At 37.1% G+C, this 13,191-nt stretch overlaps 1 protein-coding gene across 5 annotated transcripts in view; it reads right to left on the reverse strand.

The window, feature by feature from the left end:
- The window catches only part of ninaC (STKc_myosinIII_N_like and MYSc_Myo21 domain-containing protein ninaC), a 266,558-nt gene that overhangs the window by 3,966 nt on the left and 249,401 nt on the right, over window positions 1-13,191 (reverse strand). For 3 of the 5 annotated variants that reach the window (XM_083139403.1, XM_083139400.1, XM_083139404.1), the window contains 4 exons: window positions 11,240-11,434; window positions 9,014-9,087; window positions 7,711-7,788; window positions 1,493-1,762 (listed from right to left, as the gene is read on the reverse strand). In XM_083139403.1, coding sequence (XP_082995529.1) covers window positions 1,493-1,762; window positions 7,711-7,788; window positions 9,014-9,087; window positions 11,240-11,434 — 617 coding nt within the window. The remainder of the gene's footprint in view (window positions 1-1,492; window positions 1,763-7,710; window positions 7,789-9,013; window positions 9,088-11,239; window positions 11,435-13,191) is intronic. The other 2 variants (XM_083139401.1, XM_083139402.1) reach the window with 2 other exon arrangements.

Here is a 13,191-nt window from a genome sequence, read left to right on the forward strand (position 1 = left end):
ATGTAAAGAAGAAACAAAAGTGGGCCATTATAAAATCGTCCATTTCCCATGGTGCACCCTGTAGTTTAATAAACTTATGTAGCTCTGAAACTATTGAGAATATCCCAATAGCATAACAACAGTGAAAGCAAACAATACGAAGATTCACGTGAATGCTGTAGAAGAATTCTAAGAACATGTAATTTTTTTCAGATTGTGGAATATCATAGTGGTTCTTCAAAAAGAGAAGTAAATTTGAAACTGTCACCCTGGTGTCAGCCAAAGGTACAGCTGAACCCTGAATAACTTGTAGCCAGCCAGTATCAGCTAATAATAGTATATCTAGTCATTCTACTAGTAAAATTGCCATATTCCTGTAAATAATGTATTACTTACTTCAAAAAATCAAATCAAAGAATTTGTATGAATATGAACACAAAATGCATTTAGAGACATTTTCAAATGACTTCGAATACAAAATTAAGTTATTCTTTAAGGGTGAAGTCAGTTTAAACTAAACTAAACTCTATGTGTAGCAACTCTTTGAGGACTAAGGTATACAAAGTTGATTTTAATTGAGTGCGACTTGGTCAGGGTGGGTCTCATTTGTGTTATCTGGCATTCTTGATCAGAGTCTGCTGCTGTTTCATTGCAAGTAGCTCCTCAAATGTTCTCGCAACACTGAGCTAATATTGAAAGTTTATGGCTCCTACCAGAGATCGAACCCAGCACTACCCTACCAAATGCAAGACTACCAATCATTCACCTGCAAAATAGCTCAGTCAAAAAGTTAGTTGCACTATCAAGAAAGCAATTGTGTATGGAATATGGAAGACAGGTCTTGTATTTATATGAAAGTACACTACCAAAGCTACATTTTTTAATAATCACAAAGTCTGTTCAAGCATTTGTCATAGTGTGACAGAGTTTTTCTATACCTTGTTCGAATAATTCCCCTCCAACTTTCGATAACCATTCTTGAGAAGCAGTTTTAACTTCCTCGTTGGAATGATATTGTCACTTTGCAAGTTCTTCTTTCGTAGGCCCAAAGGCATGAGAATCGTAGGACATGAGGACTGAACTATGAATCAGTTCAATAACATTGACCCTTATTGTTGCAATTGACAGCCTTCTTGGTGGTAGTCGTCCTCAATATCCGTACACCCATTCTCGAACAACACATATCATTTTGCGATCGCCTGAGACAAAATTGTTTTGTCACCATACACTTCATGCAATTGGCGATGCATCTCTTGCCCACAGAAAATGAGTCACTGCAGGCAGTTTGGATGGTACTTCCAACTGACACAACATTTTCACCAATGATAACAGCCAGGGTGCAACCATTACTAAACCTTTCTAAGGAAACTGTGAACAGTGTTGCCAACCACATTCATCAGAATATCTTTTTCGTGCAAAATGTTGTAGGTAAATGCAAGTAACTTTTTGACTCTCCCATGTATATATTAAGCAAGGGTGGTCTAAATTAGCGCATTAATAACAACAATCTTACCTGTCAGGTCTCTGAGACAGTGGGTGAGCCTGGTTTCGGATTTCCCTCATTCTTTGCTCCATTGCAGTCCCTATCACTTGCCTTCCAATGCGGCTGAGGGGGATTTTTCGTCCACCCTGTTGTTCTGGTTGCTTATTGCTGCGGACAGCCTGCTGCAGGGCACCAAGGAGCCTGCTTTCCCTCGCAATATTTAACCTCGCTTGGGAATTCAGACCAGCCTTAAAGGCTTCGCGGCGATTGGCATCCACTTCTATTACTTCTGAACGTGGCCTAAAAAAAAGAATACCTACATCAGTAAAGCAGACTATGTTATGCTCTTAGCGATCATGTCCATGCATTTAGAACTTAAATTGAAGCTGACATGTGGTCTACATTACCATGATCAATTAACAAGATAAAACATATGTAAAGTGGCCATGGGCCAATTAAGAGGAGGGGCTCAACCCTCTCTAATGATAGCTAACAAACAATAAATCATCAATTGAAAGAGTATGTCTAAAATTAATCAATCCACTCCTAGATGCACATCAATTAGCAATCACCTCCAAGAGGTTTATAAATTAAACAATCATCTAGAGAGCTATAAATTAAGCAATCACCTCCTAGAGGTTTATGAATTAAGCAACCGTATTTGGAAGTACTGTGAAGTTTGTGTGGTGTTTACTGAGGAGATTCTTTCCCCTCTCAAATTTTTAGCCCTTGGGGAATGGATGATATGGAATTCTGTCTTAATTTTTATTTGGTGTAATAATATAAATATATGAAGACTTATACTAAGTACCAGAAACTAAAACACATGTAAGTCTTTCTTTCTTGAATGATGATTGATTCTGTGGAATTTGTTTGCACATAAATTTCCAGCAGAAAGTAACTGTAAAAGAAACTTGCAGTTACTTCGCAAGTACCAGTAACTTGAACTGATTTACTTTTTAAAATGAGTAACTATAACTGTAACTTGGTTACTTTTTAAAGCAAGTAACTGTTACTTCAACTTTGTTACTTTTAAAAAGTAACTTTCCAAACACTGTTAAGCAGTCATCTTCTAAATGGCTATAAATTAAGGAACCACCTACTTGTGGTCCAGAAAAGCTATTACCTTCTAACTGTCCAGAACTAAATAAACCATTAATTAATAAAAGAATAAATAGCAAGTGTCATTTGAAAGCTTCTTTCAAGGGAGAACGTCTGTGTACTGTGTAACAGTACTTATTGAGTGATTGCATTTGTAAAAATCAAGTAGATTTTGTGAATCAAGAAAATTGTTAAAAATAAGACAATATTCATGTTCTAAATTGAGTATTTGGCAGTTTCTTACCATCCCCTCTAACTACCAAGTTGCAAAAGCAGGAATGGCCTAAAGTCTAAGCTTGTTATTGGTTGGTACAGATTTTTTTTTATAATTTCAGTCACACACATCCTCACACAACTATAAACTTCTATCATTCCAGAGCAACTCCTCCTAGCCAGTCCATTTCTTGTCTACTATCTAGGGTATGCCCCTCCTCCCCCTCACAAAAAAGGTAACCGAAATAATGAGTATGTAATAATTTCAGTTATCTTCCATATGGGCCACACTGTACAATGTGAAAGCCATGTATACAGGGTGGCTCAAAAAGTCACTTAACACCCTCAGTACAAGGCCACTGCAGGCGTGCAACATGGAAATGCTGACGACCAATCGTTGCCAGGCCAAGGGGGAACCACACTGATGCCACCTGCACGGCCGTCGGCCATCTTGATGTCCGCCATCTTGAATTCAACTTTAGAATTTTAAATGGGAAAGGGGTGATATGAAATAACAAATCAGGCTAGAATTTCACGAGAAATGTAATGGTGAAGGTTTCTTTTTATGTATCTTTAACCAGTAAAAAGTTATGACTGAATTCTTGAACCAATTTGCTCCTTTTCGAGGTGTTAGAAAAATGCCTTAAAATTTGTTTAGCGCATCGGTAATGCATCGAGATCAAAGTGATGTCTAGGGATAGAAGTTTGCATGCCATTGTACACGATTTTAATCTGATATATCCACGAAGAGCTGCGCATTATGAATGGTTGTCACGAACAATTTACAGTGTGACGCTTCCATTGAATTAAAAGTCGACCGTGCGGGTGTCGTCAGTGTGGTTCTTCCTTAGCCTGGCAACGATTGGTCATCAGCATTTCCATGTTGCGTGCTGCAGTGGCCTTGTACCAGGGGGTGTTAAGTGACTTTTTGAGCCACCCTGTATTAATGCAATCAACATTCAACAAGAAAGGGACTTCATTCTTATCTCACAAGGAGAGGGCACGGCTTGCAAAATTGAGTTTCGGACAGGGCTTCTTCATGTAGTGGAAGGGTACCCTATAGATATTGATATGATGAGGTACTATACCTGCCGCAAAATTAGTTTGGTATTGAGAGCTGAAGGAACACGCGTCACGGTGTTGCCATATCATGCGGTACGGTACGGTACGCAGTGCAGCCGTCTGACGCTGTGTCGAGGAAAACGTGTTATGAAAAGGAACAATGATGAAATGTGTTATTGTTTTTCGAGGAAAACGGAATAACAATGATGACAACAATGATGAATGTGTTATTGTTTTCTCTCTTCATTTCCATCTCCCTTACAACATGAACGAATTAACGAAACGAGCATTGTTTACAGGTTACCTTTTCAATCCATTCTGTATATACACTTTCAATAATCATTTCTTTCCGAAGTCCCCGTTAAAGTCTGCCCATCTTTCAATTATACCGCAACTGAGTTGGTGGGGCGTCTGACTTTCACGTGTGAGACCCGCGGTGGTTTGTGGAACTTTTTCAAATATCCCGAGCGGCTCCGGGGTCGACTCAGCCCAAGTGAGTACCTGGGGCAAACCTGCGGTAAAGGCGGTTGGTGAACCACATCACCTCCATAATATGGCCTAGATCGAGGTCGAGAATGTGTGGAGCTTTACCTCCACATCCCCATATGCCTACATACTTTACTTTATTTTGCGTCCATTATTTTTTTTTGTATGAGAATCCCAGATATTTTATGACTGTCCTTAAAGATGTTTCCCCACCTTGAAAAAATGCCGAATCTTTCAACGAAACTCGCAGTTTCCCAACAGTGGGATAATCTTTCCTCCTATAATAAGAGTAAATATGGCGACGAATAGCATCTTGCTGAAAGGTATCTAAATTTGTCACGCGTTTATTGATATTCCTCTTCTTTCCTGGGGTTTCCAATTTTGAAGCCTCGCATTTATTTATTTATTTCTACCACATTATATTTTTCTTTCCCTATGGTAACAATAGTGTTCTTAGACACGCCGAAAGCAGCAGCAGTCCTGTCCAGAACTTTATTTACAGAAATGATTGGAGCCCCATTGTTTTTCTCTTGTTCAAATTATTTGCGCTCAGAACAAACCATCTCCCGCGTTTGTCCTTTGAGAAGAATTCCTTTTTCTTTTAGTGCATGGCCTCTTTGGTACATTGTCATCTCGAGTATTGCCTCCTGTGCTTGACATTCTTCACACAAGCTCACGACACACTCAAGAACACAGAAAATTATGTACAAAAAATAACAACTAAAACAACACGCTATATACAACAAAGAATACTCTAAATTCAATAAACACTAAACAACGGACCGGTTAAAATATCACAGCAACGCAACAAACAAACAACACGTCCTCTCCCAACAACATGAAATCTGATCGCAGGAAGAATCGCCCGATAAGCGGCAACACCGAGATAAACGTTGTCTGTTGCTAGGTAACCAGGGCTTGGGTGAAGCACTGGGAAGATTTTGATTGGCTCGCATGCCAGCAACCCACCCTCCCGCAGTGCCGTAGACCCGATTTCAACACGTGCTTCCCAAGCGTCAATACCAAACTAATTTTGCGGCAGGTATAGCGTGCAGTAGCCAGTCATTTCAGAGAAAAAATGCTTCAAAGCTAAGATATTGTCCTACTCCCAAGTGGCTCAATGGCCAGGTAGTAGTGTATCAGTTTTATGTGTCAAAGATTCTGGGTTAAATTTCCATTTTGTTGCCCTTGCTTTTTTTATTAACTCGAGCAACCGTTTATTACATTTTTGTTTAATGACTTTTTTAAATAAATATGAAATTATATTTTATTCAATATACTCCTTTTAATATCCTTTTTATTTTCTAATCCTTTTACAAACATATGCACATTCAATTTTCCATGCGTTAGTTTCGAAAAAATATTACGTGTAGCGAAAAGTATACATTTTCTTTGTTTAGAAAATATTCAACACAAGAATACTATTCACAAACAATCCTTTTTATGTAAATTTTTTGTACACCATCCAAAGTGGTCATTATTGTAAAGGAACCAAATATTCCTCGACAACTCACACAGCAAATAAAAACGAATTTTTGCAACAAATATTTGCTCGAGTTCATAAAAAAGAAAGAAAAAATTAGGGGCAATCGAACCCTTCGGTGCGTGAAACTGGTACGCTACCACTGGGCTACCAAGCAGATTAACAAACGAACAATGTCTTCGCTGTATATGGAAAGCTTCGAAACTTTGAAGTGTTTTTTTCTCGGAAATGGCTCGCTACTGGATGCTAATACATTGGCATAACAAATATCTGTAGGGTACCCTACCACTACAGGAAGTTCCATCCCGAACTCAATTTCCCAAGCAGTGCCCTCTCCTTGTCAGATCTCGAATTGTTATTTACAGACGAACAAACCAAGAAGAAAATGAAAAAATTGTGGCACATCATTGAAGGTAGCTGTCCCTTAATCTTTCATTCCTGATTATAACAATGACAGCCCACTACTGACATGCATGCTCATAAAGCAGTAAGACCAAGCTAAAGAACATTGCAGCTAAAGTGCAGATAATTACTGACCAACTCTACTGTCAGATGAAAAATTATATATACTAGAGTTTGGACTCCAAATAAAAATTAACCAGTAGACTTACATAAAAACAAGTTATTCAATTCTGCGTTAATCTATGCTAACTATTTTTTTTTTCGAGTATGACATATATTTTGTATTGTCATGAGAAAGAAAGTGCAGTGTTTATTTTTACTTTTGCAAAGGGACACTCTCTTTGAAATTCTATGAATAAAAAATGGGTGGTCCGAAAGTGATGAAATTTTAGTACAGTGCAAGCAGATAGGTTTTAAACACGATTCTTAATTTTCAGTTAAAAAAAAAAAAGTTCCTATCAATTTTGAAAACAACTATTCCTTAGTATTGGGTAATCCTACAAAAACAATATTGGTCTTGATTTGAATCTCTGAATCTGTTTTTAAAATCCATTATTATTGTCAATTCACATTCTGAAACTGATTTTATAACGATATTTATTCAAGGTAGTAAAGATGTACGTGGAACATGGCAACACTGCACACAGCGATGTCTGTTGAACCGTGGAAACTGCGGGCTGGCACTGCAAGCCAGTCCATGAGGTGTTGCCATGTTTCACATACGTCTTTACTCCTTGGAATAAAAATCATTATAAAATCGGTTTCGGAATGTGAATCGACAATGATAAAGGATTTTTAAAACAGATGCAAAGAGATTCAAAACAAGACCAATATTGTATTTATAGGACAACCCAATACTAAGAATAGGCTGTTTTGCAAAATTGATAGGAAATTGTTGTTTTTTTTGACAAATTTTAAAAATCTGAAAATTAAGAATTGTGTTTAAAACCTTCCTGCTTGCACTGTACTACAATTTCAACACTTTCGGATGACCAGTTTCTTATTTATAGAATTCCAAAGAGAGTGATTGTTTGCAAAGTAAAGAAAAACAGCACTTTCTTTGTTCTCACAATAAAAAATAGAAGACATACTAAAAAAATTGGCTAGCATAGATTAACACAGAATTGAATAAGCTTATTTTAATGTAACTCGTTTTTATATAGGTCTACTGGTTAACTTTTAATTGGGGCCCAAACTCTAGTATCTATAATTTTTAATCCAACAGTAGTAATTGTAAGTTTGATTTCCAAATCTACAAGCAATTATCCAAGCAAATTAAAGGAAGTGTATCCTGCAACAGTAGCAGACATGAGATTACCACAAATTTGGTGTCCCACTAGCAGATTAAAAGATAAGCACAAAAAAAAATTTGCGGTGGTCAGTAATAGGAATACAAAGGATCCTGAATGTTTACTATCCATGCTGATTCCAAGACCAAAGCTATAGAGAGAATTCTACAAATGTAGGTGCTAAATATTGTTAATTCCTGTAAACCACTCACCTTTGCGGAGGGTGGAGTTTCTTTTCGAGCTGTACAAGTGGGGCATCCCAAGGGTCATCGTCCAGCTCAGGAGAGCTGCTGGGTTGTTAGTGGCAAAGAAATTAACACTCGGGAATGTTAGTGCATCCCACACAAAACCAATTTTCATAGACAAGTATATACACAGGTATTTACATAGCATGACAAAACATCAAATCACAGTGTAGCGTGGCATCCAGAAACTGAAGTTCTGCCTGGTATTCACATATAGCACGGAAAGAACATAACAATTGAAAAACACTTATACCCTATTTACTGTTGGGCTTTTGAAACTTGAATATAACCCATGATGCAACAGTCTGTGATGGTAAGGGTCATCATCGTAGTTTTTTGTGACCGGGTTTACGCTACTCATTTGTAGTTCCCCACTTGCCTCATGATGGTAGATGGCCACCAGTCCCATACACTGGCTGAAATCTCAGGAGAAAAGTTGTTACCCTCCCCCCCCCCCTCATACCCAGGAGACTCAAACCAGCATGTGTCCCATAGCCTGAGCCCAAAGCCTGATGCCTTAGACTGCATAGCCATGCTGCTGGACTTTAACTTTATTAGGCCAAAAATATATATTTCGTGTACAGCAGTTTATTGAAATTAAATAACTTTCCCTCGTGGCTGAGTGTGTTGAGCACTGGACTCACCATCTCACCATGAAAGGTCCCAAGTTCAAGTCCTGGATGTTTCTTTGCATGTCCATCAATTTAATCTAATCATCATTCGTCCTCATCATCACAATTAGCACAAAGATGCAGAAAACTCCAAATAAAATTAAGTAACATGGACTTGGCTTGCGAAAACACAGAATTTTTGGAATCTTACTGAAGTATTTATACCTGTATCTGCCTTCATTTGTTTATGATTGTCAGAATTTCTGCTCTAAAAGTACTGAAACAAATCTACATTAATTCCCATGATCCAAACTTTACTAAACGAAGTCCATCTTCATTTCAGAAAACATAATTACTTTTTTATTAACCGAAGTACATCTATTAAAGGATATTGATCTCACTATTTAAAGTGAGTATTTAAAGTGGCATACTTATAATTCCTGGCATTACTGATGTCTCATTACAACATTTGAATTTAATTAACCATGTAATGCCATGCAAAGCGACGATTATTTCATCCAAGATACACAAGAAAAGCAGAAACACTTATGTACATCAAACAATAACTTAGTAACATTTCCCCACCATTATCTTCACAGTGTCACTTTAAAACTTAAGTATGTGTTAGTTGTGGTTAGTGCCTAAAGTGCTGTACATACCTGCCGAGTTCCTCTTGGAGGGCGTCGTAATATGAACCTGTCTTCTTAGATGAAGGTAACTTTACTTCAGTGCGCTGAAACGATAATGCCATGATTTCTTAATACAGGATTATTCATAAATAGTTAGCAAAAACTAAAATTAAATAACTCCATTTGTATAATATAGCTACTTACATAATTTATTTACTGCAATAAAATCTACATAAATTCTAGTTTCTTTTAAATGTTTGATGTGGCTTCCTTTTGTCACTTGACAAATATCTCACCGGTATGAACCTTCATCTCATGTTCGCATATAAGCGCGACCTCGTTCTCTGTGTGCAACACAGCCTGTGTTGATAAAACGATTGTACCAGAATTTGACAGTCTTTACTTGAGGCGGAACTTTTTGATATGTAGTTCTGAAACACTGTTGAACAATAACAGACTGTGTTTCGTGGAACCACAGACAACACTGCTCACGCTCCCCACTGCCGTACAACTCCATGTCAACTGGTTTATTGGTCATGTAGTCACCTGTAACAGAGCGACTGACCTCTGGTGGCTTAGAAATGAAACTTCATGGTATGGCACGTATTTAGAACCACATTTGAATCAATATTGAATGATATTTTTGGAGTTAGTCAGCTTTAGTTTTAGGTAACTAATTTTGAATAACCCTCTATATTAATGTGCAGCATTATGCTCGAGATTAAGTGGAAGTGTCACTTCAATATGAACAATATGCTATATTCAGATGAACATAATATGAAATGTTAATATTATATGTGCTTTTCGTTTTCTTAAAATTATAATTATAATTATAATTACAATGTTAAAAGACATCTCATCAGGCTATTGTATCAGAATAAATAAAATACAATGTTATAATTTTTATTTCATGCAATTGTTATTAGTACATATATTATTACCTTCTTATAAATCAGTGGCATATTCTTCCATGTTACCTGGTTTACCATATAAATTGCATGAAAATTTGAAGTTGTTAGACCTCTGATTTTGTATTACTTGAATGCCTACATTGGTGATTTATTTATATTATTATATATATTTAATATATAATAAATATACACAATATATAAGAATTGTTGCGGTAACAAGGTCAAATTTTCAGAATACGCCACTGTTATAGATCATAAATTTAGTTTAAGTAATAATTTATGCTAGGGGCAGGACAAATGAAGTGTGATTGTATTCATAAAATTGCCGAAAATTTTATTGCCACATTCATCATGGACAGCAAATACAGTACCAATGAAACCGTACATCTGAAACAGCTTCTTGCTTAATGTTTAAATCAATTTTAAAAGATCTTCATATGAGCTGTTGTAAAAATATGAGGGTTGTTCAATAAGTTTTGCCTCCTGGCTTACAACTTTTTTATTGAGTGAGACACGAATTTTTCTGTTTGAGGTAGTGTCACTGACGTCAGAGTAGTAGCTTGAAAGATGTCGAACTACGTGGACGTACAGTTTAAGCAGTGTGCTGTGATTGAATTTCTGACTGCGGAAGATGTTCCACCTATTGAAATCTACATCAGATGTGTGCCATACCTTTGAAAGTATGTGTTGGCATTAGCGCTGTCAGGAGATGTGTGTGGACTGTACACACAGTTAACCCAGCCACGGCCACTTTGAAAGACAAGCAGCATCCACTTGAGAGATGGTGGCACATGTTGATGAACTGATTCATGGTAATCGCCGCATTAAGCACAGGGAGATCATAGACATTCTGGGCATATCACTTGGAACAGTGCACATCATCAATGACTAACTTATGTTCAATGTGGGTCCCTCGTCAGACTGCTTGCAAATGTTTCGGCAAAATTTGGAGCATTACAAGGTGGAGGGAGAAGACTTTGTGCTAATCATTATGACCTAGCGACTAAACGACAGGCACTCACTCACCTCATCCAATGAACTTTAAGACACAGATATCAGCTGGAAAGGTGCATCGTTGGTGTCGTGACTGCATGCAGAAACTAGTGCACCGATGGCAGGAGTGTATTGAGGCTGGTGGGGACTACATCAAAAATTGATGTTAGCCTTTAAAAGAGGACGTTCCAAACTTTCATTTGAATGTAAAATCATAAATTTCCCTCTCTTAAAAAAAAAAAAGTTATACCCCAGGAGGCAAAACTTATTGAACAACCCTCGTATAAATGGAGACCAACTTTAACATTATCTATATCACTAAGTTGTAAATAGCAACTGCAAAATCACTGACCAACTGGTGGATGTGTTTCCTGACACCCTGTTGCTGGTAGGCTCCTGGCTGGTTCTGCATCCGCATCAACTGTGGGACCAGCTGGAAGCCGTGAGGACGGATGTAGTTCTTTGGTGCATTGTCCACTTCCGAAAGCCTAATCCCAGGTTTGTTTCTGCGCAGGTGTTTATGGACGTCTTGATTCAAAGCATGAACCTAAGGAGACATCAAATATTATGCTGATTATGTTAGAAAGAAATATAACAGTAATAACACTCAATCAAAGCTAGAAAAGCACATAGGGAGAGGGGGAGGTGAAGGTTGGGTTCCATGCATTCTCAATCTCAGCCACTCCTCTAACTGATACACACCGTGTTTCAATATGATGTGAACAATTTCAACTAGTTATATTTTATTTATATATTCGCAAAATGAGATACAATTTCACACATATGTAATGTAACTGTCCAAGTATAAGTACCAACGGTTATCACAAAGCTAACTTGCAAATGTACACCCTTCGTTAGTTACTCTGCACATGTCAACAGGGCCAGATTAAGACGAAATTGAGCCTGATGCTTGAAATCTTTGGTCAACAATAAACACAACGTTATAGTTCCGTCACAGCGCAAAGAATAATAGTTACTGTATAATAAGTAACGCTGTGTCTAGGCGTCCAAAATTGGGGCTCCAAATTTCATTCTAAGATTTATTTTCAGGTTTATATAGCAAAAGAAAAATGTTCAGCTTTCGGAAAATTCTCATCTTGTTTTCATCTGGGCCTATTTCAGCAATGGGCCTAATGCTGCAGCATCAATAGCACCCACCTTAATCCGGCCCTGCACATCAATAGGGTAATCTACCTCCATCCAGACACATTTCTTCCAGGCACGTGTCTAGGAATATGTTTCAGGGGGGGGGGGGTCCGAACCGAGTGTCTCAATATAATAACAATAATAATTTTTAAACAAAAAATATTATATTAAATTAATTAAAATAGTATTAATTAAAATATTCAAATTTATTAAAATCATATTTTTATTACATGAATAGGTAAAAGGACGGTATAAGAATAGTGATGTAACAGCACATATTCATTATCTAGCTTACGTGTACTTAAGGTCGGCAAAATTTGTACAAAAGAAACTGCTCTGGCAAGGAAATTAATGTCAAATAGATAAAGAATTGGATATTTATTAAATATAAAGAAAGGTTGTTAGATCTGTTGATGAAAAGTAAAGTCCCTGGTGATATTTTATGAATGTTAAGTTATAAGTGGTAATAAATCTTGCATAAATCTACTTTGCCACTGCCATTCAAAGTAGTATGATTACAATATAATCTTTGCCTTCCAATAAGTTTTGCGGAAATAAATAAGCATCGTTTAAAGTACAAGTATATTTTCAATATTGAATTTTAGTTAATTTATTATTTTCATTACTTAATTTTTGTAATTAGTAAGGGGGGTCCAGACCCGCTGGATCCCCCTAAATATGTCCTTGGATTCAGCATGTTCTCATCTATGGTTTGCATCACAACGCTAATGCGATAAGAGTTCTTTGCTGATGGATCTTTATGAAATCATGTATGATACTGACTGCACACTCAAGATCAACCTACTCTCACTAAATGCTTTCTCCTCACCACTGCAAGCCATTTTACAACTGGTCAGCCTGGCACCTGGTGGCAGAATTTAGAACTACTGGTACAATTTTTAAAAAAAACAACTTAAGGATGTGTTCAAATGTATTTCATGGGATATTCGATTGATGATTATGTTGTATAGCTCATGGAACGTGTGTTTATTGTTAAAATCATTTTGAAACATGCTGTACATTCTCGTATGCTAGATCTGTGGTAGCTTTTACCTGAGCGAAACCTCAATTCTCGAATTGTATAATCTTCGAGGAAGTAGAACAAAGATGCGTCACAAATGCATTTGTATTTGACAGTATATCAGTGGCGAGCGGTGC

This window comes from Lepisma saccharinum, chromosome 17 (genome assembly GCF_977018435.1).
Source record: "Lepisma saccharinum chromosome 17, izLepSacc3.1, whole genome shotgun sequence".
NCBI classification, from domain to species: domain Eukaryota; kingdom Metazoa; phylum Arthropoda; class Insecta; order Zygentoma; family Lepismatidae; genus Lepisma; species Lepisma saccharinum.